General features: G+C 33.7%; 1 protein-coding gene across 1 annotated transcript in view; it reads left to right on the forward strand.

Moving 5' to 3' along the window:
• Window positions 1–852: 852 nt before the first annotated feature.
• Window positions 853–27,708, forward strand: part of LOC145681813 (toll-like receptor 2) — a 45,700-nt gene continuing 18,844 nt past the window's right edge. Inside the window, exon 1 of the mRNA XM_081753420.1 lies at window positions 853–1,159. Within this exon, the coding sequence (XP_081609546.1) occupies window positions 871–1,159 (289 nt within the window). The 5' untranslated portion in view covers window positions 853–870. The remainder of the gene's footprint in view (window positions 1,160–27,708) is intronic.

Genomic DNA, 27,708 nt, shown 5'->3' on the forward strand with positions numbered 1-27,708 from the left:
GCCTGATTTAACATACTGCAAAGAAAACGCAGAGACGACCATCGCATTTTTCTGTTGGCACTATATACATATAAGAAGTAACTGATCGAAGCAGTCAACACTTCCTTTTGTTTCGTTGCAGAAATATATAATCTTAGATTTAGTGTGTTCAGTACAAAGTCTGTAAACTTGTTTCAACCTGCACTTACTTTCGCCATCAGGAAATATCACATATACCTATGAAAAAGTACCGAAAAGGTTTTGACACCACTGGATTTTACAAACGTAAACACATACATGGGGTGCTGCACAACCTCTCCCTTTATTTATTTTGTATTCTGAAACGAAAGGAATGGGTTGAAACCTACCACCGGGAATGTCACTCTCTAAAATGAGAATACACGGAAGTATCAGCGAATAGGCCTGAAAACAGCACCACAATGGTGATTAATATACAGTAACTAGTGGAGTGTTCCAGCACCTCGGTGTGTATTCCAGGGTTAATTTTGTGTAATTTGCAGTTAATTTACTTTACTTTGATACAGATAGTGTAGTATTACATATATTTTATGGAAAGCCATTTTCGTTTAAAATTTTTACTGGAAATTTTACAGGCGGTCATATTGGTAAAGTTATAACTCCTAGTTTACCTGAATGCTAATTTCTTTCCCTACATTGTTAGTCTTTAGAGACGATTTATACATTAAAGAGTAAAGTGTTTAGTCCGCAAACTTGAGAATGTTTGTAATTCAATTTTTGAATCTGGTTTGGAAGAACGTGAATACCGGTATTGGATCTAGCCTTTCGATTCACATAATGGTTGCTTTGAGACCCATTTTATTAACACATATGTTTGAATTTTTCAGGCCCAAGAGTTCCTGCATACAGAAAATGCAAGTGGCAAAGATTTTTCTTTATCCTAATTTAGTATTTGTGTTTGACACGATAAAGAGAGTGTATTTCAAAATATTAAGAGGATACACAAGGCTGTTTCGCTTATCGCATTTATATGGTGGAATCAATACTGCATCATATGTTGTTCCTATCACTAAGGATATGAAAATTAGAAATCTGGAATTCCCAAATAATGAATGGTACGCACTTCTCCTGGTCTTTCCTGACTTACCAGAATTGCAATCTCTTGTGTTGTCTAATTGTCGTCTTCGTTATATTGATCCAGGTAAGAACTAAAGTTAAGTTTCTATTTCATTATTTGGATTTTATTAAGTAAAGGTAAGGTGCTTCTAGGGTTACCAGATTACTCATTCTTCCCAGTACCATTCTCTTTTAAGGCCCTTTTATCTGCCCTGGTTTAATCTCTTTATATAAAAGAAATCCTGCTTGACTGACTGGTTAAGATACTTAAAATTTGGACAGAGCATAGAATTTGTGATGAGAGGTACCCCTGAGGAAGGATTTTTGGAAATTCGACAGGTAGGAGAAAGAGGGGTGGTAATTTTTGTGTTAAAGGGCCCATACACTATCAGTTTTAACTTATCATTCGAACTGAGCTAGAAGCTGACTTAACCGATCGTACGATGAACTGAACTGATAGTGTGTGGAGTACCGTCAGTTAATTGAGTTCAGTATTTCAGTTCAGTTGCTTCAGTTTCATCAGATGTTCTATGGAGTGCACTTCTAAATTCCTTGAAATACCAAAGCTTTGGAACTTACACTTCCTTACCTCCGTCCCCGGTTTTTTTTAGATTCCTTCACTTTCCGCAGTTCCTTCCTAAATGCCGACCGTAGATTGGTTATTTTTTAAATGACAGTATCGCTGTTGCCTGAGGTTCCAACTCTTTTAATTTTGTAAGCAACTCATACGCCTCCCCTCTTTTATACCTATTCGCATAATGCACATATCGCAGGTCCCAAAGTTCGGGATGAACACGTTGGCTTCAATAAAAGCCAACAATGTCTCACTTTTACTAGCTGCCATGATACCAGGATCTGAACTGAGATAAGTGTGTGTTTCCTTCAGTTAATAGCACAGTTATGGTAGCAAAAGACGGTTCATTTGTTCAGTCCAAAATAACCGTTCTTCAGTTCAATTAACGGCATGAAGAACTGACTGAACTGAACGAATTCCTTCAGTTCACACGGTTTCTCCTTCAGTTCTGATGTCACGCTCAGGTTTCCCTTCAGTTAAACTGGTAGTGTATGGGCCCCTTTAAAATGGTAGCATCTCGGAATCTCTGAAGGTTAGAGACATGAAATTTGGTTGATATTAGACGTAGAAGCGAAGAAAAAGGGTGAGAATTACAATTATTATAAGATGTCCATATCTCGGAATCGATTAAAATTAGACATGTTATTTGGTAATTAAGTTTTTCATTTAAAATAATTAGTCATGTTTCAGCGTTTTATAATATTTCCCCTACAAAAGAAGAAATTAAAAAGAAAAAAATGAAAATAGAATGAAATCTTTAACGTCCCACGTTTATGCCGGTTAGGCTAAAGGAGACGGTGATAATAAGAAATGAGTGAAATGGTGGAATTAAAAAAGTGGAAGGAAACGGGAGAACCCCGAGAAAATCAATGAGCACGATGTTTGTCCACCAGAAAGTCCACACGGCGCGAGCTGGGATCGAATGAAGGACTCCAAGCACCGGAGGTGAGCGCTCTACCACTGAGCCACCGCGCCCCCAGAAATTAAAAAGAGCCGGGGCTGCAATTGTTAGAATAACATCGCCATATCTTAAAATCCCATTACTCACTCATATAAAAACTGCGAAAGATTTACCTAAGGCTATTGATTCTGTCCTTTGACCATATCCTCTTTGTTATGTAGAGATTTGACAAATATAAGAGATACCAGGCTGAGTAGTGCTGCCAAACTGCATAATGCTCAAAAAAGTTTTATATCTGGTAACTCGACTCTTGTCAATTGTTTCACGCTGGACACTATATTAAAGTTGTACAAATCTGTCAAACCAGTTTACGTTATTTAATTGTCTCTAAAGCATTCGATAATTCCATATCAAGCTATAATATTTGCCTTGAGATGTAAAGATATTTCAGTAAATTAATTAAATACAGTCGTCAACTTGTATAAAAGCAATCAAACTGAATTTAGTAATGTTTATGTTAATAATCAGATTAAGCATGGTATTAAACAAGGCGATCCGCTTAGCCCCTTGTTATTCAATTTGGTAGTTGATAACACAGCTAATGTGAAACAGATGCGTTTTAGCTCTCAGGATATTTGGATTCTTCTGCTGGTTTATGTGACGATGTGTTATTAGTTGCAGATTCGCGGCCGGAGCTGGAGTAAATGTTACAACTAGTATATGAACTGTGGACACATGTTTGTCGTTGGTGTTAAGCCACACAGGAAATCAAGGATCATTGATGATTGTGATCTCAAGTTAGGTAATGGGTGAATCCATACGAAGTGGTCCTGAGGCGGTTGCTCGACCATCTCCGAAAATTATAAAACTTTGAGAATGACGACCCTTGTGTATGAGGTCAATAACATCATTCACGTTGTCGTATGTACAACTGTTCCTGAATGGCAGCCATCTTTGTTGTCGGTGGAGCGCCATTTTTTGCATTTGCAAGTGTTTACGAAAACTACAGTTGCTCAGGACGTACGTATCAGATGACCTCCAAACAAAAACGAATATTTAGAGGAGAGACTGAGGTACACGGAGAATATATACTATTGCTTCTAAATAAATATGCAGGGTTGCAAACCAATACATCAAATCATTAGAAAAGTACACAAAATTACACTTTTATAGGGACTGTATTTTGGAATGGCATAAAGTGGGGAGGGGGGTCATAAGTTTTGTGCTGAATACTACTGCATGTAAAGAGTCTGTAGAAATATCCGCACCTATGACACTACTGACATCGTAGATTTATGAGGGTCCGAATGTTGAAGTTTGTAATTTTGACGCCATTTTGGGGGCGTAATATCTCAGGAGGGCAAAGTGCTAAAAATTGCTGCTTAGGCCACAAAGTAATTCTGTATGTGAATAAACTAGTGAAAAAAAAATCATGACTGATATTACATGGAAAAGAAAGTGAGGACATGGTGAAAACGCGAAGAGAGCAGGTGTATGACTATGTTCGTAGCCCGAAAAAAATTAACTGTTTTGATATGTTTCATGCTAGATCTCAAAACCTACGCATGGAGTCACAAATTAGGCTCGCTTTTGTTTGTGTTCAGTTGTGCAAAAGTTTGCGAGTGGCGTTTGTTCCATACTTCTAGCTCCATGATCATTGCCACGTCTGCAGGATGGACAATTTATCTTGATCATCTGCTATAACGGACAAACCAAAAGAGAGAGAAAAACAAAACTTTGCTCGAAGCAACTATAAGAAGGGGGACACCTTTGTATGTATTAAACAGAAAGATTCAATAAACAGTGTTGCCAACCCAATATAAAGTTATATTTTTTTCAAATGGCACTACGTCAGATTATTACATGTTTCAAAGTAACGTGTCAAACGTAAACTTAAAATACCACTTTTATTATTCAGTGTTACGAACTAAGGATATTATAGTATTACAAACACCCAAAGTTCGGAAGTCTCTCACACAAATACAGCATCACGGAAATGCACAGGATAATGCACATCGGAAATACTTTAGTATTGTATACCATGATTATGGTATGACTTATTTCGAATGAACAGGAACCAAGTTACCAGGTTTGAAAATTTTTAATTTTTTTGAAAGCATTTATTTCGAAAAAAATGCTGAGATAAGTATTATATATAGTTACTTGTGTGGTTTATAATGGATGTGTAAGTTATTTTGCCGGTTATAGTACTTCGATATCTCAAACCGTTTCGTAGATCTGATAAACATTGCTGAAGTTTGCATCACTACTTAAATCGTGTACTTGCAACAACTTGAGTAATTACAGCTACTAAAAGCTATTGCTATAATGCTATAGAAGAGAAGGGTATACTGACCACTAAATGTGTATTACTATGCAAAACACCAGTTTGTAATGAGCTTAATGCCTGTTTTGCATATTTTATATATCGTTATAGCCCACAATCCGTATATTTATATAATCTAGGTTACTATTTTATCAAAATCCATCTAAATACTTCATTTCGATATTACCTTTTTTTATTGTAGTACGTAATTACACACTTTTAAATATTGTACATAGTTTTAACAAGATGGATTTTCTATATATTATGATTTTTGTTGTTGTTGTTGTTGTTGCTATGACGACTTACAAAACATGTCATATCAATATTACAACAGAATATCAATCATAATAACAGAAAAGAAATTACATCTATTCAAGGATCTTATAAAATAGAGGATCTGCCCTTACAACAAAATCTTGAAGCCTTACGTCACAGTTTTGCCACCCCTACTCTGCCCACTCCGCCCAATAAGATCGCAATGTTTTGAGCCAACAATCATGGCGGAAACGAAAGTAGCCAATCAGACGATGGCAAAAACGAGAATAGCCAATCAGACTTGCCGATGCTCGGTTGTTTTTTGGCTTCATTAATTTAATATGATGAAGATACATATAGGCAGATCCTCTATTTTATAAGATCCTTGCATCTATTACTCTTTATTTTTTCTTCTTCTCTTTTGAACAGCTTGTGCATATATTAAAAGCACATTTTGTCCGTAAATACAGAAAAACAGGAACCCAATAAGATAGTTAACTAGAATACTGAGTGCAGTTGATAACCCTCCTTAAAGCCACGGCAGAGAATTAATTTGATGCAAACGTGTCTGTTCCCCAAGTTTTCCTACGTTTGGATCGCGAGATTTAGGGAACTGTCATTTTTGAATGATGAACTAGTAAGAAGGTTTCTAATTAAAATGGTTGCATTTGGGAAATTCTACTGTAGACACTTTTTCTATTCAAAGAAACGAGAAGGTGGATTAGGATTTCCAAATATTGACAATATTATGTTGCTTAACCAGGAGAAATTTATCTATACATTGCGGTCTTTGGAAAATGATCAGTTTTTGAAAGAAGTGGTGATGGTTCCAAGCTAAATAAAATGGAAAACAATATAGTAAATAAGTTATATATTGAAAGACCTTATAATTTAGTGATGTTTAATCAAATGAAGTCTAACAAGATACATTCGCGAAGTGTCCCTCGGGATTCGTGTAAAATTGATTCAAATGCAAAGTTATCCGCTTCCCAATGTGCATTGTACTAATTTTAGCGTCCCATGCCAGTAATTTGCATATTTAGGGGCCTTCTTATATTCGGAATTCAATCATACACTACTATAACGCTCGGACACAAAATTGCTTTTAGTTTCTTCAGATGTAACTGGACATGAATGTGGGCATATACGAAACTAATTGGATCAAGTACTACTTCTCTGACACATGTTACCCACCCCGGTCGCCATCTTGGATCCGCAATATTGAATTCAACTTTCGTTTTTTCAAATAGGATTAGTTGCACGTGATACATCAAATTCATGTAATATTTTCTCGGAAATTTACTGGTGTAGTCAAATTTGATGTATCACTTGCAACTATTCCTATTTAAAAAAAAAAAAAAAAAACGAAAGTTGAATTCAATATGGTAGATTCAAGATGCGGCCGGGCTGGGTAACATGTGTCGAAGAAGTAGTACTTGATCCATTAGTTTTGCATATGCCCACATCCATGTCCAGTTACATCTAAGGAAACTAAAAGCATTTTCTGTCTGAGCGTTATAGTAGTGTATGATTGAATTCCAGATATATGAAGGTCCCTAAATATGCAAATTACCAGAATGAGCCGCTAAATTAGTACACTACCCACTGGACCGCGGATAACTTTACATTTGAATCAATTTTACACGAATCCTGAGGCGATTTCGCGAATGTACCTTGTAAGTAAAAGGATAAGTGGATAAAACAAATGAGAACAAAGGTATTTAGTACTCTTAGAATGACTCCATTTCCAACTGTTTTCTTTTTTATGACAATGTCCTCCCAGATAACAGGTTTGTTGACGCTCTAAAGATGCGTACGAATACTTACAATCTGAGGGTAACTCTTGCTAGAGCCCAGCCAAACTTAAATATTTAATGTAAAATCTGGAAAGAGCCATGTGAAACTATTGCCCACGTAGTGAGTAAATATATTCAGCATGCTAATCGCAGAATTTTTAGCCTTTACAGACCCAGAAAGAAAATACTTTACTTTCTTTTTAATTTCAAGTACTTACTTTTGACAAATAATCTGAAATTGATAGTTATATGTTTCTTGATGTTTTCCACAAAATGCGGAGGGGCAAAAAACAGTACTAACAACTGTGATGGTTTGGAAGTAGTATAGTGTCCTTTTTTCACGAGAATTGGAGAAAAGTGCAAATTTCTCACGAGAATTGGTATAATTTCGCCTTATTTCTTACGAAAATTGATACAAATTTCCTTTATTTTCACGAGAATTAATGTATAGTGCAAAATTCTCACGAAAACTGGTACAAATTTCCTTCATTCTCACAACAATTGGTCAACAGTGCAAATTTCTCACGAAAATGGGTGTAAATTTCCTCTGATCTATTTTATCATATATTTTAATACAATTTATGTTGATTTATACAATTTATGCTGATTACTTACCGTTTTTCCTCAATCCTTTAAGAAACTTGTTTCCTCCTTTCTTATTTCGCTCTCAAGTGGTGAAGAATAGCTGAAGGAACTTCACATCATGTCCACACAGGTCTTTTTTGTTAATCTTGAACACAGTTGGTCTTGCTATTCAAGAAACTAATTCTATAGAAAGAATGGGATGTCGTAAGGTGAGATAACTAAAGGGGGAAGAGCACAGGGGGGAGGCAGTAGCTTTGGTGCTATATGTAAACATTCCTAAGCTACGTGATACCTTTGTTTAATCAATAGGAAGCTTTTGTAAACGTAAGAGAAGCTCTTATGGAGCTGTCACATAATTCCATCATTTTGTCAATTAAAGAAATAAGAAACTGTCAGTTTAATGTGACATATGGATGTTGCACAATGCTTTAACTGTTGGAAGCCAGAAAAGAGTGTTTTAAACGTGTCAAATAACTTTTAGAAACATGGGAAAATGTCGATAAAGAACAAATGTTAAAAGACATTGACTGTTTAAGATGGAAGGCGTAGGAGGGAGAAAACCCTTTGATGCAGAAGAGTAACGAAAGGAACATAGACACCTGCTTGTATGTGTGTGTTCCAAGGTGATGGAGGGGGGCGAACTGTGGTGTCCATGGAGTAAAAGACCATGTTTAATTGGCGCTATGACTTCTACTGCATGGAGACTGAAAATATGTGAAAAAAAAGAAATAACACTCATTATTGCAAAGGAGAGAGAATTTAAGAATGAGATAGTTAAATGTGACATGTTACTTTTAAAAGTTAATGTATTGCTCCCCATACTGAGAGACCGCACGTAGGATTGCATAAGGGAATTGTGTTGTTATTTTGAGCAAAGGACCAGTTTAAATTGGTGTGCGACTTGTTACGCATTTTGTTAAGACCTTGCCACATACGTAGAGGGGAGAGAAAGAGTGGCCCTTCCTACCTGAGTTTTAAAGAGGAAAAAAAAAGAGTGAATGAATTGTGTACGCAAGGGAACTTTCACTTTTGTGCTTTTTGGAAGAAGTCTTCAAACAAGATTTTTTTAAAGGTATTTCCGCATAAATGATTTTATCCTTTTAAAAAACTAGAGTATTGAATTAATTATTTATGAATATTAATGAGATGATAATGAATATTAATGAGATGCTAAAGAAAAGGTTACAAAGAATGATTTTTAGTGTTTTTCGTATATTTAGAGGTATATTGCGATTATATGTAATATAGAGCACTACATATTGTACATAAATGTACGAAATATTTGTGAGAGGAAATGAGCGCAACTCTAAGAAACGTATTTTATGTATTGATATTATATTTTCAGTAGCTGATATGGGATTTTAGCATAGAATATCATCTTTTGGATACTGTATGGGTCTAATGGTGTACGAAGCTTAGACGAATAAGAAATTGCATGTATATATGAATAGTTTGTAAGTGGGTACATGTATGTGTAGTTGATATGAGATTTTAGCATAGAATATCATCTTTGGATACTGTATGGGTCTAATGGTGTACGAAGCTTAGACGAATAAGAAATTGCATGTATATATGAATAGTTTGTAAGTGGGTACATGTATGTGTAGCTGATATGAGATTTTAGCATAGAATATCATCTTTTGGATACTGTATGGGTCTAATGGTGTACGAAGCTTAGACGAATGACAAATTGCATGTATATATGAATAGTTTGTAAGTGGGTACATGTATGTGTAGCTGATATGATATTTTAGCATAGAATATCATCTTTTGGATACTGTATGGGTCTAATGGTGTACGAAGCTTAGACGAATGACAAATTACAGGTATATATGATTAGTTTGTAAGTGGGTACATGTATGTATGTATGTATATTGGTTTGATATCGGGACAGGATTATATTTATCATATTGTAGACATATTATCTGTTGTTTTCATGTAAGTGTTTTAATCATGTGTTGTTGGTTGCGTAGCTTTAGGGGCTATACTATGGGGGATGCAAACACCTGAAGTGTTTGTATTGTATTAATTTTGGATTGTAGCCTTATTTTATCGTATTGTAGAGCTGTATATCTTGTTTGGTGATATGCTAGATGAATGCAAACACATGAACTGATTCCTTATGTATATAGATTACCTTGAATACCATGTTAGAATGTATATATTGTGATTTTACGTATTTATCCTCTTGTAATAAATTACTCGAACATTTTGTGTGAGCATACCAAAGATGTTGTACGGATATTTTAACCACAAAGGATATCACTATGATATAAGGCATTTACATATACATATGTTTTCACTAGAGTATTCTAATGATATATATTTTGGTTTTTACGTACGTAGATGCTTTTTAGACATGACCTAGTGGTATTTGAAGCACAAAGGATATCACTGTGGTATAACCCATTTACATATAGATATCTTTTCACTACAGTATTGTAATGACATTTATTGATACCTTTACTTACTTTTAAGATGCTTGTTTACCTTGTAGAAGACATTATGGTTTCCAACTTGGGATAATTTATTGTAGGAACATAAAATATAATAAATAGACATAAATAATCTTATATGAAGCATACGTATTCTTCCTTTATCTTATATAGAATACAGATACTTCGTATTATATCAATATTTGTTTGGAGGAATAAAACATATTATTGTAAATTGTAACGCTTTATTGTATTTTTCAATATTGGCATATTGATATACATATATATTTAAATAAGATATTTACATTATATACACGTAGAAGTTCCAACTGATAGGAAAACTTATGGACATATTTGATGATATTATGACCATGTTATGACATTATAGTACCTTTAGACAGTCTACTATTTACATATATACAAAATACCAATCATTTCACACACTTAATACTTTGATAACCATATGGCAATGTTCTATAGTCAGTAATACTGTTATGATTTAATCGCCGTCTTTTATTTTGAACTTTTTAATGTGTTTTAGTTTCAGACTTGGATACGATGACAAACCCAGCCTTACGAACAATTCTTCCTGGATTGTGTAACTGTTTTTTCTCAGCTTTATCCCGAACTAGTTGATAAAAATGATCAAAGTTAATTTCTTGTCGTGTACGATGATTTAAAGTTATTCCTCTAATTTTAAATACATAATCTACTTTCCCTGTTTGAACTTCTTTCATTCTATAGGCATAATTTTTTGGTCCTAAGCCTATAAAGGCATCAATTTCCCACCCATCAGGAACTTCATTAGTTAACTCACCTAAATAGGAACCCAAAGAAAGTGGAGGCTTTTCATTACGTGGTTGTACAAACATAATACTATCAGTGTCGCAGTACAATACACGATCAGGATCTATAGCTGTTAGTAACTCATAAAGTTTTAGACGCGCCCAAGAGGTGATGAAGGCTGCAAGGACAACATTGGAAAATTTCCATGTCTTGTTTTTGTTTTCAATGTTTTTATATGATAGAATGAGATGTTGCTCTCCAATAGGCAATACAGTTTGCACCTCATATTGCGGTGCCCATAGATAGCTTAAAAATTTTTCTGGAGTATCTACAATTACAGATTGAGATAAATCTGTTCTTTGTCCCCATTTCCCATACAAGGAATTGAGAAATATTTTGGAAATATATCTTAGACCAGGATTTGATTGAATGTTATTTTCCGTTAACTGAATGCATTCATGTTCATAATAGTCTGCAATATATTTTTCTTGATCTTGTTTAGTTTTGCACCAGCTAGGAAATCCTGAAGACTCCTGTTTCATTTTTAAGAAGGAATTGACATAATCTTTAAACAAATTATTTTCTGATCCGGATAATTTGAATTCCCAAATTTCAATAATTTGTAGAATTTTGTATCCGAGATCTAAAGCCACATGAAGTTCAGGAGTACAGTATGTACCAGTAAGGACACGCTCAGTATCATTATGGATGCAATTGTTGTCACTTTGTTCCATACACGTACGGCATAACCCAAACAAAAGGCGATCATTACATGTATATGGTAAAATTTTAAAATATAAGTCTTTGGGAGGTAAGATACTACATTTCACTAATCCATGAATACTTTGCACTTGTGGAAAGTCAGGCCCCTTGTATATTATAGGTATTCCTATAGGCAACGGTTTACGTGCCATTACCCAGGGGTAAAGACTGGTAACATCATAATATGACACAAACTCTTCGCTGGTACATTCGTACAAAGCATTAAAACATTCTGTACGTCCCCCATGAAAACTATCTTTAGGTACCAGATGGTCGACAAGATCATGACAATGTGTTTGAATAAACTGTTGTAATTTTTTATCATTTTTTACCATGAGGTCCCATTCACATTCCCACATTTCAATGACATTAAAATTTAATTTTTTAAGAAATGCTATTTTTGTGGTGGTGTTTTCATACCGATCTTGTAGTGATATACCTTGCTTAGAGGTAGAATTTAGGGACACGTGTCGTAGTGTAGGATAACAGTTTAAACATCCGTGATAGTAACATCCATGAAATTCGTAAACTGTATTTGTTTTAGTTTCAAATCCATCAACCTTATATCTCCCGAATCGTTTTTCCAAGCCATTGCCAGAATGAAGAATTTTATTACCAGTAGTACGTTCTAAGTATCGCAGCCAGTACATTGCCTTCAAACTTTGGCGATCACGATGGTCAAACCCATAAGGTGGAATAATTGGAATAATTTCTTTGGGTAAATATAAGGTACGATATGTTAGTATAGCCAAACTAGCAATAGTTGGTGCAGTGATAAAACATTGGATACCATTTGTTTTGTCTTCAATTAAGTTTGAAAATTTAATGACAGCCTCTGCTAAAATTTTAACATCATTCCGACAATATTGAATCATTTCCTTTTGGAGATTATACTCCTCATTACTTGCAACACGTTCTTTGTGCCATATGATAAGTTGGTCTCGATCTTTAGTGCTCCTTGAATCAGGATCAAAATACTTTAGATCAGGAATTTTGCCTATGTAATTTTGGTTTTCTAATGTATTAAACAAGTACGGGAAATCTCCCTTTTGTAAATTTGCAGAAAGACCTAACGTCTTAGGTAATTTAGATAATTTAACTCCCATATACAAATATGTGTCACGGAAGTAAATCTTTTGTCCTAAACGCATTTCAATAATTTTTTGCCCTGACATTATTACTTCAGGTGTAAAATGATGGTTTATGATCAAAGTTTTAGCACAGAATTGCATATCATAATTACTGCCATTATGGGAAAGCACAATGATTTTTTTAAACATTGGTCGAGTTATTAATACATGATTAACAAATTCTTCAATGTTGTGAAAATCAAACGAACGGAACCCATTTTTATCACCGCATACAAAGCATGTATCATCAAGTTTCATGTCCTTACACTTGTAACAAGCATGAATACAATTTACAAAATTTACATGATGTTCTTGTTCTCCCTGTTCATTTTTAGGAAGTAACATTGTTTCTACATCAAAGATAATGTACAAAAAGGTATCATAGCCGTTTGAACAAAACAAATATGGTCATCGCTTACATATGTGTAACATGTTTTACAATAACGTTCACCACATTCATGTTCAGATTTGCGTGAACGCATGTCATTCATAGTACCACAACGGACACAAATTTTCTTTGTTTCGCATAAACTTTTTCCGCAAACATTTATCGCTTTATGATTAGCAAAACATTCTTCTGAAGAAAACAGTCTATGACAATCAAGGCATTCAACTTTAATATTATTATCCTTATTAGAAACATTATGATACTTTTCGCACATTGGACATTTGAAGTTACACTTATGATTTTGTGTATGATAATAGCCTTTCAAACAATACTGACAATATTTCCGTTTGTTTAATAGTGTTGTAATGTTGGTAATTAATTCGTAGTGTCCTTCACTGTACAAAATCAAAATTTTCTTTGGTGCATGTATTCCAGGATAAATTACATTATAGTTTCGAGTCAATCCGTTCTTTTCGTAAACAACAATTTGATAATGAGGCGCTAGCTTATTTTGAAACTTTTTTACATCATCAATAGTACACCCATTACGGATTTCAATGTCAACTTTAGCATTGACACACAATTGCTTTGCTTGTTTCATCAATCGTTCAGAATGATTTTTCAATTGATATACGTAGTTATAACGATGATCAGCCTTACCCATTCCAAGAATAATACTCTTGGGAAGACAATACACATCCTTTTGTACAGGAATAGTACATTGTTCCAGGTGTGTTACAAGATCAACAAATTTTGATGAACCCCTTGTTCGTCCCCTACCTTTACGTGAATCAACAATATGAATTTTGAAATTTACTTTATCACCTAATAAATAATTTTCATTACTATTTAAAACATTTTCAATTTTACGAAATAGAATGTCGGAGCTTAAATCCGACTTTTGACGCCACGAAATGTATATCGGTTTATTAATCGTAGAAGCAGAACTTTCTATTGTTATACCAACATACATATCATCATCGGCATCATTTAATACATGATCTTTTACAAATTCAAATAACAACTGAATATATTTTTCAGGATCATCTATTCCACTAGTTTGCATACGTTCAATTGTAACTTCCTTTCCTGTAAGTCCAAAATAAGTATATTGTTTGATTCTACTATTAACAATACGAAAATATTCATTTGTTTTACCACTCCCATATATGTTAGGCTGTGATACAGTATTAGTATTGGGACTTGGAAAGTTTATAAAATTTTCCATGAACACGCTAAAGTCATCTGTAGTTAAACTATTAGCTTTTCCTTCAGACACAAGTTCCATAAACTTCTCATGAGCTAAATTCTTTATATTATCTTGACGAAAGAAGCCTACATGATATAAATCAATAATATCTTTTGCAGACTTACATTTTTTCAAAACAACATGAGGATCACAACCAAAATGCATAAACAATGCCTGCAATAGCTTGGAATAAGCTTCATTGCTTACCCTTGCACCCGTAGCATGACATTGTGTTATCACTTCCCATGTAAATAAAACTTCGTTTGGATTTTCATATCCACGTGCTTCTTGTGCTGACAACATGGTACAGATGACAGACTGTCCTTCCATTGTATTATTGACACACTAAATATGTAAATGCAATTTGAATTATTGTTTCTTCTACAGTAAATATTTTACAGAATAATGTACACAGAACTTCGATAATTGTTTTCGCAGTTTTCAAATGATAAGGATTTGTAAGTAGACTTTTATGATATGATTCGCAATGTGTTGAGGAAAGATACACTTTTAAGAATTTTTACACTTACCAGTAAATATAAATTACAATGTTCCGTATCTTTTTAAGTTTACCGACACTACACTTGAAAGCTTGTCGGCAATTGCACTAACACTTGCCGTTAACTACAATCATAAAACTTCCCGTAACTTTTTTGCAGTTTAGTATCGATGCACTACCACTTGCCACTCACTAATTATATTTTTAGTTCACCGAAGATATACTTCTAAGATAGATATACACCGAAGATATACTAGATATACTTTCCGATAATTGTAATTTACAAATTGCCGTAATGAAAATTGCTTTAGACTATTTCCACCAGTCAGTCTAAACTAAAAAATGTGTTTACTTTTCATTGATTGTTTATTATCAACACTGATAATTGGAAATTTGAAGAACTGCACACGAAGATTTCCGAAGATTGCCGAAGTTTCCCGAAGTTTTACGAAAATTGCCGAACATGAACATTGTTTTTAAAATTTTGTTTCTGCACTTTTTATTTTCGGTTTGTACATTTTGTTTGTAAGTTGTACTTTTAATTTTCTTTTGCAATTTAGATTGCAACATTGTGTTTTAAGTTATGTTTCGGCACTTTTATTTCTTAACTTGTTCTTTTACTTTTAGTTCGTGTATTGAATTGCAACACTGACTTAAATTTTACTTGTCCATTTAACAATTAAAAAGTTCCATGTAATAAATTTTAAGTTTAATCGTCTTGTGATGTGTTAAAAATAACTTTCTTATGTTTAAGTTGTTTTGATAATTTTAATATTTTCGGAATGTAATTCCTCTGAGCTTGTAATGAAGCGAACGAATAAAATAATTGCAACTATGTTACTTTGAGTTTTTTAAAGGAATTATTTGTAGGTTCACTTCATTTTTAATATTTTCGGATCATCTTTGGTATGCTCACACAAAATGTTCGTGTAATTTATTACGCAAGGTTAAATAAATAAGGAGTTTGCAGAGCAATTTAAATACGATTACACTCTATGAGTGTTCTGTTAAGAAAACAATAAACTAGTTTAAACCAGTTTAAACCAGTTTAAACACCTGTAGCAAGGCAAACAAAAGAAATTCCTAGCGTTACTAACAAAGGAATTTTTAATCCAGTAACATAAGGGAACAGTAATCATCTATGGTATGCTCACACAAAATGTTCGAGTAATTTATTACGAGATGTTAAATAAATAAGGATTTATTTAAATACGATCACACTGCAATTTAAATACGATCATACTCTATGAGTGTTCTATTAAAAAAGATAGGCACCTAAAATTGTTTCAAGTGTTACAAACTTTAATAGTGCAGTTACAGATTACACCACATTGTGTAATATTACTGTTATTAATTTAAAATATGTTAAAGCACCTGCGTACGAGACTACAAACTATTTGCTTTTGGGTACGAGATTACAAAACTAAGTGCGTTTGGGTACGAGATTAAATTTTGAAAGTATAAATCCAGCGCAGCAAGCCGCGCCGCGCACTATAGAATTACTACTGTTAAAGTAAAGCCAATTATCGTTATACTCTGTGTTGTTAAATCATTTATTTTAAAATACTAATTTTGTTACAAAGTTACATCTAATAATAAACTTTGAAGTATATCTTTGGTGATCTTTAGTTACAAGTCTTTTCGAAGTTACATTTACCAAACGTGTACACGAATTGTTGATACATTCTTATGTCCATCTTCGGTTAAGTTCGGCAATTTTCGGAACCATTCGTGTGCTACAATTACCAACATGTACAGGAATTGTGAATAAACTCTTATGTTGATGTTCGGCAATTTTCGTAAAACTTCGGGAAACTTCGGCAATCTTCGGAAATCTTCGTGTGCAGTTCTTCAAATTTCCAATTATCAGTGTTGATAATAAACAATCAATGAAAAGTAAACACATTTTTTAGTTTAGACTGACTGGTGGAAATAGTCTAAAGCAATTTTCATTACGGCAATTTGTAAATTACAATTATCGGAAAGTATATCTAGTATATCTTCGGTGTATATCTATCTTAGAAGTATATCTTCGGTGAACTAAAAATATAATTAGTGAGTGGCAAGTGGTAGTGCATCGATACTAAACTGCAAAAAAGTTACGGGAAGTTTTATGATTGTAGTTAACGGCAAGTGTTAGTGCAATTGCCGACAAGCTTTCAAGTGTAGTGTCGGTAAACTTAAAAAGATACGGAACATTGTAATTTATATTTACTGGTAAGTGTAAAAATTCTTAAAAGTGTATCTTTCCTCAACACATTGCGAATCATATCATAAAAGTCTACTTACAAATCCTTATCATTTGAAAACTGCGAAAACAATTATCGAAGTTCTGTGTACATTATTCTGTAAAATATTTACTGTAGAAGAAACAATAATTCAAATTGCATTTACATATTTAGTGTGTCAATAATACAATGGAAGGACAGTCTGTCATCTGTACCATGTTGTCAGCACAAGAAGCACGTGGATATGAAAATCCAAACGAAGTTTTATTTACATGGGAAGTGATAACACAATGTCATGCTACGGGTGCAAGGGTAAGCAATGAAGCTTATTCCAAGCTATTGCAGGCATTGTTTATGCATTTTGGTTGTGATCCTCATGTTGTTTTGAAAAAATGTAAGTCTGCAAAAGATATTATTGATTTATATCATGTAGGCTTCTTTCGTCAAGATAATATAAAGAATTTAGCTCATGAGAAGTTTATGGAACTTGTGTCTGAAGGAAAAGCTAATAGTTTAACTACAGATGACTTTAGCGTGTTCATGGAAAATTTTATAAACTTTCCAAGTCCCAATACTAATACTGTATCACAGCCTAACATATATGGGAGTGGTAAAACAAATGAATATTTTCGTATTGTTAATAGTAGAATCAAACAATATACTTATTTTGGACTTACAGGAAAGGAAGTTACAATTGAACGTATGCAAACTAGTGGAATAGATGATCCTGAAAAATATATTCAGTTGTTATTTGAATTTGTAAAAGATCATGTATTAAATGATGCCGATGATGATATGTATGTTGGTATAACAATAGAAAGTTCTGCTTCTACGATTAATAAACCGATATACATTTCGTGGCGTCAAAAGTCGGATTTAAGCTCCGACATTCTATTTCGTAAAATTGAAAATGTTTTAAATAGTAATGAAAATTATTTATTAGGTGATAAAGTAAATTTCAAAATTCATATTGTTGATTCACGTAAAGGTAGGGGACGAACAAGGGGTTCATCAAAATTTGTTGATCTTGTAACACACCTGGAACAATGTACTATTCCTGTACAAAAGGATGTGTATTGTCTTCCCAAGAGTATTATTCTTGGAATGGGTAAGGCTGATCATCGTTATAACTACGTATATCAATTGAAAAATCATTCTGAACGATTGATGAAACAAGCAAAGCAATTGTGTGTCAATGCTAAAGTTGACATTGAAATCCGTAATGGGTGTACTATTGATGATGTAAAAAAGTTTCAAAATAAGCTAGCGCCTCATTATCAAATTGTTGTTTACGAAAAGAACGGATTGACTCGAAACTATAATGTAATTTATCCTGGAATACATGCACCAAAGAAAATTTTGATTTTGTACAGTGAAGGACACTACGAATTAATTACCAACATTACAACACTATTAAACAAACGGAAATATTGTCAGTATTGTTTGAAAGGCTATTATCATACACAAAATCATAAGTGTAACTTCAAATGTCCAATGTGCGAAAAGTATCATAATGTTTCTAATAATGATAATAATATTAAAGTTGAATGCCTTGATTGTCATAGACTGTTTTCTTCAGAAGAATGTTTTGCTAATCATAAAGCGATAAATGTTTGCGGAAAAAGTTTATGCGAAACAAAGAAAATTTGTGTCCGTTGTGGTACTATGAATGACATGCGTTCACGCAAGTCTGAACATGAATGTGGTGAACGTTATTGTAAAACATGTTACACATATGTAAGCGATGACCATATTTGTTTTGTTCAAACGGCTATGATACCTTTTTGTACATTATCTTTGATGTAGAAACAATGTTACTTCCTAAAAATGAACAGGGAGAACAAGAACATCATGTAAATTTTGTAAATTGTATTCATGCTTGTTACAAGTGTAAGGACATGAAACTTGATGATACATGCTTTGTATGCGGTGATAAAAATGGGTTCCGTTCGTTTGATTTTCACAACATTGAAGAATTTGTTAATCATGTATTAATAACTCGACCAATGTTTAAAAAAATCATTGTGCTTTCCCATAATGGCAGTAATTATGATATGCAATTCTGTGCTAAAACTTTGATCATAAACCATCATTTTACACCTGAAGTAATAATGTCAGGGCAAAAAATTATTGAAATGCGTTTAGGACAAAAGATTTACTTCCGTGACACATATTTGTATATGGGAGTTAAATTATCTAAATTACCTAAGACGTTAGGTCTTTCTGCAAATTTACAAAAGGGAGATTTCCCGTACTTGTTTAATACATTAGAAAACCAAAATTACATAGGCAAAATTCCTGATCTAAAGTATTTTGATCCTGATTCAAGGAGCACTAAAGATCGAGACCAACTTATCATATGGCACAAAGAACGTGTTGCAAGTAATGAGGAGTATAATCTCCAAAAGGAAATGATTCAATATTGTCGGAATGATGTTAAAATTTTAGCAGAGGCTGTCATTAAATTTTCAAACTTAATTGAAGACAAAACAAATGGTATCCAATGTTTTATCACTGCACCAACTATTGCTAGTTTGGCTATACTAACATATCGTACCTTATATTTACCCAAAGAAATTATTCCAATTATTCCACCTTATGGGTTTGACCATCGTGATCGCCAAAGTTTGAAGGCAATGTACTGGCTGCGATACTTAGAACGTACTACTGGTAATAAAATTCTTCATTCTGGCAATGGCTTGGAAAAACGATTCGGGAGATATAAGGTTGATGGATTTGAAACTAAAACAAATACAGTTTACGAATTTCATGGATGTTACTATCACGGATGTTTAAACTGTTATCCTACACTACGACACGTGTCCCTAAATTCTACCTCTAAGCAAGGTATATCACTACAAGATCGGTATGAAAACACCACCACAAAAATAGCATTTCTTAAAAAATTAAATTTTAATGTCATTGAAATGTGGGAATGTGAATGGGACCTCATGGTAAAAAATGATAAAAAATTACAACAGTTTATTCAAACACATTGTCATGATCTTGTCGACCATCTGGTACCTAAAGATAGTTTTCATGGGGGACGTACAGAATGTTTTAATGCTTTGTACGAATGTACCAGCGAAGAGTTTGTGTCATATTATGATGTTACCAGTCTTTACCCCTGGGTAATGGCACGTAAACCGTTGCCTATAGGAATACCTATAATATACAAGGGGCCTGACTTTCCACAAGTGCAAAGTATTCATGGATTAGTGAAATGTAGTATCTTACCTCCCAAAGACTTATATTTTAAAATTTTACCATATACATGTAATGATCGCCTTTTGTTTGGGTTATGCCGTACGTGTATGGAACAAAGTGACAACAATTGCATCCATAATGATACTGAGCGTGTCCTTACTGGTACATACTGTACTCCTGAACTTCATGTGGCTTTAGATCTCGGATACAAAATTCTACAAATTATTGAAATTTGGGAATTCAAATTATCCGGATCAGAAAATAATTTGTTTAAAGATTATGTCAATTCCTTCTTAAAAATGAAACAGGAGTCTTCAGGATTTCCTAGCTGGTGCAAAACTAAACAAGATCAAGAAAAATATATTGCAGACTATTATGAACATGAATGCATTCAGTTAACGGAAAATAACATTCAATCAAATCCTGGTCTAAGATATATTTCCAAAATATTTCTCAATTCCTTGTATGGGAAATGGGGACAAAGAACAGATTTATCTCAATCTGTAATTGTAGATACTCCAGAAAAATTTTTAAGCTATCTATGGGCACCGCAATATGAGGTGCAAACTGTATTGCCTATTGGAGAGCAACATCTCATTCTATCATATAAAAACATTGAAAACAAAAACAAGACATGGAAATTTTCCAATGTTGTCCTTGCAGCCTTCATCACCTCTTGGGCGCGTCTAAAACTTTATGAGTTACTAACAGCTATAGATCCTGATCGTGTATTGTACTGCGACACTGATAGTATTATGTTTGTACAACCACGTAATGAAAAGCCTCCACTTTCTTTGGGTTCCTATTTAGGTGAGTTAACTAATGAAGTTCCTGATGGGTGGGAAATTGATGCCTTTATAGGCTTAGGACCAAAAAATTATGCCTATAGAATGAAAGAAGTTCAAACAGGGAAAGTAGATTATGTATTTAAAATTAGAGGAATAACTTTAAATCATCGTACACGACAAGAAATTAACTTTGATCATTTTTATCAACTAGTTCGGGATAAAGCTGAGAAAAAACAGTTACACAATCCAGGAAGAATTGTTCGTAAGGCTGGGTTTGTCATCGTATCCAAGTCTGAAACTAAAACACATTAAAAAGTTCAAAATAAAAGACGGCGATTAAATCATAACAGTATTACTGACTATAGAACATTGCCATATGGTTATCAAAGTATTAAGTGTGTGAAATGATTGGTATTTTGTATATATGTAAATAGTAGACTGTCTAAAGGTACTATAATGTCATAACATGGTCATAATATCATCAAATATGTCCATAAGTTTTCCTATCAGTTGGTACTTCTACGTGTATATAATGTAAATATCTTATTTAAATATATATGTATATCAATATGCCAATATTGAAAAATACAATAAAGCGTTACAATTTACAATAATATGTTTTATTCCTCCAAACAAATATTGATATAATACGAAGTATCTGTATTCTATATAAGATAAAGGAAGAATACGTATGCTTCATATAAGATTATTTATGTCTATTTATTATATTTTATGTTCCTACAATAAATTATCCCAAGTTGGAAACCATAATGTCTTCTACAAGGTAAACAAGCATCTTAAAAGTAAGTAAAGGTATCAATAAATGTCATTACAATACTGTAGTGAAAAGATATCTATATGTAAATGGGTTATACCACAGTGATATCCTTTGTGCTTCAAATACCACTAGGTCATGTCTAAAAAGCATCTACGTACGTAAAAACCAAAATATATATCATTAGAATACTCTAGTGAAAACATATGTATATGTAAATGCCTTATATCATAGTGATATCCTTTGTGGTTAAAATATCCGTACAACATCTTTGGTATGCTCACACAAAATGTTCGAGTAATTTATTACAAGAGGATAAATACGTAAAATCACAATATATACATTCTAACATGGTATTCAAGGTAATCTATATACATAAGGAATCAGTTCATGTGTTTGCATTCATCTAGCATATCACCAAACAAGATATACAGCTCTACAATACGATAAAATAAGGCTACAATCCAAAATTAATACAATACAAACACTTCAGGTGTTTGCATCCCCCATAGTATAGCCCCTAAAGCTACGCAACCAACAACACATGATTAAAACACTTACATGAAAACAACAGATAATATGTCTACAATATGATAAATATAATCCTGTCCCGATATCAAACCAATATACATACATACATACATGTACCCACTTACAAACTAATCATATATACCTGTAATTTGTCATTCGTCTAAGCTTCGTACACCATTAGACCCATACAGTATCCAAAAGATGATATTCTATGCTAAAATCTCATATCAGCTACACATACATGTACCCACTTACAAACTATTCATATATACATGCAATTTGTCATTCGTCTAAGCTTCGTACACCATTAGACCCATACAGTATCCAAAAGATGATATTCTATGCTAAAATCTCATATCAGCTACACATACATGTACCCACTTACAAACTATTCATATATACATGCAATTTCTTATTCGTCTAAGCTTCGTACACCATTAGACCCATACAGTATCCAAAGATGATATTCTATGCTAAAATCTCATATCAACTACACATACATGTACCCACTTACAAACTATTCATATATACATGCAATTTCTTATTCGTCTAAGCTTCGTACACCATTAGACCCATACAGTATCCAAAAGATGATATTCTATGCTAAAATCCCATATCAGCTACTGAAAATATAATATCAATACATAAAATACGTTTCTTAGAGTTGCGCTCATTTCCTCTCACAAATATTTCGTACATTTATGTACAATATGTAGTGCTCTATATTACATATAATCGCAATATACCTCTAAATATACGAAAAACACTAAAAATCATTCTTTGTAACCTTTTCTTTAGCATCTCATTAATATTCATTATCATCTCATTAATATTCATAAATAATTAATTCAATACTCTAGTTTTTTAAAAGGATAAAATCATTTATGCGGAAATACCTTTAAAAAATCTTGTTTGAAGACTTCTTCCAAAAAGCACAAAAGTGAAAGTTCCCTTGCGTACACAATTCATTCACTCTTTTTTTTTCCTCTTTAAAACTCAGGTAGGAAGGGCCACTCTTTCTCTCCCCTCTACGTATGTGGCAAGGTCTTAACAAAATGCGTAACAAGTCGCACACCAATTTAAACTGGTCCTTTGCTCAAAATAACAACACAATTCCCTTATGCAATCCTACGTGCGGTCTCTCAGTATGGGGAGCAATACATTAACTTTTAAAAGTAACATGTCACATTTAACTATCTCATTCTTAAATTCTCTCTCCTTTACAATAATGAGTGTTATTTCTTTTTTTTTCACATATTTTCAGTCTCCATGCAGTAGAAGTCATAGCGCCAATTAAACATGGTCTTTTACTCCATGGACACCACAGTTCGCCCCCCTCCATCACCTTGGAACACACACATACAAGCAGGTGTCTATGTTCCTTTCGTTACTCTTCTGCATCAAAGGGTTTTCTCCCTCCTACGCCTTCCATCTTAAACAGTCAATGTCTTTTAACATTTGTTCTTTATCGACATTTTCCCATGTTTCTAAAAGTTATTTGACACGTTTAAAACACTCTTTTCTGGCTTCCAACAGTTAAAGCATTGTGCAACATCCATATGTCACATTAAACTGACAGTTTCTTATTTCTTTAATTGACAAAATGATGGAATTATGTGACAGCTCCATAAGAGCTTCTCTTACGTTTACAAAAGCTTCCTATTGATTAAACAAAGGTATCACGTAGCTTAGGAATGTTTACATATAGCACCAAAGCTACTGCCTCCCCCCTGTGCTCCTCCCCCTTTAGTTATCTCACCTTACGACATCCCATTCTTTCTATAGAATTAGTTTCTTGAATAGCAAGACCAACTGTGTTCAAGATTAACAAAAAAGACCTGTGTGGACATGATGTGAAGTTCCTTCAGCTATTCTTCACCACTTGAGGGCGAAATAAGAAAGGAGGAAACAAGTTTCTTAAAGGATTGAGGAAAAACGGTAAGTAATCAGCATAAATTGTATAAATCAACATAAATTGTATTAAAATATATGATAAAATAGATCAGAGGAAATTTACACCCATTTTCGTGAGAAATTTGCACTGTTGACCAATTGTTGTGAGAATGAAGGAAATTTGTACCAGTTTTCGTGAGAATTTTGCACTATACATTAATTCTCGTGAAAATAAAGGAAATTTGTATCAATTTTCGTAAGAAATAAGGCGAAATTATACCAATTCTCGTGAGAAATTTGCACTTTTCTCCAATTCTCGTGAAAAAAGGACACTATACTACTTTTGGACTTAATCCTTCCTAATTCTTATACTCACAAAAGTGAGGGTTATGACTTATAATGCTTTTTAGTGGTTTTAAAGAGTGTATCTTTTTGTCCTCTCATAACCAGCTTAACAATGAGAAAGTACAAACCAATAACAATGTTTGATGCTCACACCACTCGTTTGTGTGATACTTAATGAAACAGTTTTCGTCCTTGTTAAGACACAAATATAAGGTCTACATCACATTTCGTACATTTTGTTCGGAATTGTGACTATAGCCCTGAAGTATGTAGCATCTTGGAGTTTTAATTTATTTTGTCCACTACAGGCCAGTGATTATTCCCATCAAATCTCTTGTTTGGTGATGGTAATGCTTTAGGTCTTCTATTCTGAACTGTTTTACGTGGTTTTCCGGAATTTTCTGGTTCTTCATGATGAGCTCTTTCGAGTTGGTCTACCGAGGAAGTACTCTGAAATTATTATTCTTATTATTATTATTATTATTATTATTATTATTATTATTATTATTATTATTATTATTATTATTATTATTATTATTATTATTATTATTATTATTATTATTAGGTATTCTGCATTTTGGCAGGTCCTTGGACTAATGAGTTTTTTTTTCAATTTTAGGTTTGAGTCAGAAAATGTTTCTTCCACGTTTTTCGATCTTCAGCTTCCTCTTTTAACTTCCAACATTTTCTTCTATTCTTCAAATCTTCGATCAGTTGTGTTCTTCCTACTCCTCACTTTCCTTCCATCTTTCCTTCTATGGCGGTATGTACAAGACAAATTCTTCGGAAGATGTGTCAAATCCAATTTATCTTCCTGTGAAGGATGTTGACTAAAAGCGTTTTTTTCTCCGTCTATCCGTTTTAAAACATTTTCGTTTGTTAATCTCTCTGTCCTTTAACACCACAGATTTAACTTTGAAATAGAAAGACGAAACTCCAGGAGATCAAGTTAATTTTGTTTCTTGATATTTAGTAGCTGACAGTCTTGACGGTACTCGAACCGTTAGTAGACTATTGTCAAATCAAAAATTGAAAAATCACTTTATGTCCACTTCCTGGTGCAAACCCATGTCCGAAAATACTCCAGCATTTTCTCATTTAATTCCACTCCTCCCATATATTGATTACATTTCTTGACAACTACAGGAAACCAAACACTGACATATTCCTTATTCTAATTGTCTCATCTTCGGATATCGTTCAATGGGGTTGGAGCCAGTATTAGTCGAAGCAATCACAATGAATTTGCTGTCCCTCCACTGTAATAGAGTTATTTTATTATCGTCTTGTGAACTCTCCGAATTCTCCTCTCTTCATGTCTTGCCCTTTAGAAAGTTTTATATTTCCAAAATCTGGGTTATTCTTGGGAATGCTACTAAGTTGGTGTTCCAGTTCCTTCTACCACTGCATGTCGCTCAAGGGTCAATCCATTCTAAGTGATCAAGCATGTGCCGCTCGACCATCTCCAAAAAATCTAATTTTTTCATGAATGTTTATCCTATATCAGGGTATTTCAAAACCACAATTAATTATTTTTTTCAACATCCCATGGCAACCCAGCGGCTGTCGCCATTTTGCGTTTTTTTCGATTTTAGAGTATAACATCATTACTTAACATTTTGACCCCCTTCTGCTCGAAACCACAAAACGCGCTTTGTTGTGTGTTATGTTATAGTAAAGGACTAACTATTTCCAAAAATTCAGATTTTTTTTTATCGAGGCCAACTGGAGATATTGAACAGTGAAATATGCTAAATTGGCATAATTCCCCAACTTTACGATTTTTTCAGGCCTTTGGGAGCAGCTATAGGTCTGTAAACTTTTGTGTATTAACTTAAGACCCCGAACTATATACACACCCAAATTCAGATCTCTACGTCAGTTGTTTATACTACCCAAACATGTTTTCAATGTCCAAAAATGTTAAGATATCAAAATTTTAGCTCTGCACGAGTTGGAGACGTGAGCAATTTTCAAATTTTTAGGACAAATACATGCTGAGATATTCAAAACAACGTAAACACCTAAAATTGAAAAAAAAAAACTTAAAATGGCGACAGCCGCCGTGTCGCCATGGAATGTTGTAAGAAAAATAATTAATTGTGGTTTTGAAGTATCTTGATGTAGGCTAAGCATTCATGATTTGTTTTTAAGGTCGAGCGGCAGTTTTTCTGTTTTCTCGATCACTTTGCATGGATTGACACTCAACCATTCCAGGAGAGAAATCGATGTAAAGTATATGTAAGATAAAACTTTTTACAGACAACATCTTGAGCAATTTTACAATCACTGTTGGACCATGAGTTAGAGTGGTACCTGGATAAGGAGCACTGGGCCCCAGATGAATTTCGAAATCTAGTACTCTTTGGGTATCGTTTAGCCCTAGCACTCACTTTTGTGCTGGTTACTAATATATTGTCCAAATAGAGCATTCCATTTTTAAACAAAATTTGTAACATTCACTGAGTAACATCTTGCAACCTTGAATCTAAGAATGCATACAATAAAAACAGGAAAAGAACGACAATCGTAATGTTTACACAAGTTTTCAAAATTACTTAGTGAATAGCCTCTAGCTAGCAGCACCTTTGAACAAAATGAATTCAGTGTGGCAAGAACATGTGAACAAATGAAACTGGTGAGCAGGGGGGCGCGGTGGCTCAGTGGTAGAGCGTTCACCTCTGGTGCTTGGGGTCCCGGGTTCGATCCCAGCCCCCGCCAAGTGAACTTTGTGGTGGACAAACACCGTGCTCGTGGGTTTTCTCGGGGTTCTCCCGTTTCCTCCCACTTTCTTCCTTCCACCATTTCACTCATCTCTCATGATCACCGTCTCCTTTAGCCTAACCGGCATAAACGTGGGACGTAAAACTTAAAGATTTCATTTCATTTTTATAACTGGTGAGCACTAATTCTTGTAGTATAAATCCTCACAATCGTTCGAGCTCTGGCCAGTCTTCGTAAGCAGCATATGTGTAATTCAACGATTGTGAATAAACCTTCACCAAAATGAGTATGAGTCTGAAGGGCTTAGACGTAATCCAGTTGTTCAAATCTTGAAGAAACATTGTCAGATTAAGTGGTTCAAGACTGGAAAAGAATTGGAATTTGACATAATAAATGGTAAACTTAAACCGGATCTACTTATCGAATATCTCAATCACAGATATATATCGTAGATGCT

This window comes from Thermobia domestica, chromosome 3 (genome assembly GCF_964235325.1).
Source record: "Thermobia domestica chromosome 3, izTheDome1.hap1.1, whole genome shotgun sequence".
In the NCBI taxonomy this organism is placed as follows: Eukaryota; Metazoa; Arthropoda; class Insecta; order Zygentoma; family Lepismatidae; genus Thermobia; species Thermobia domestica.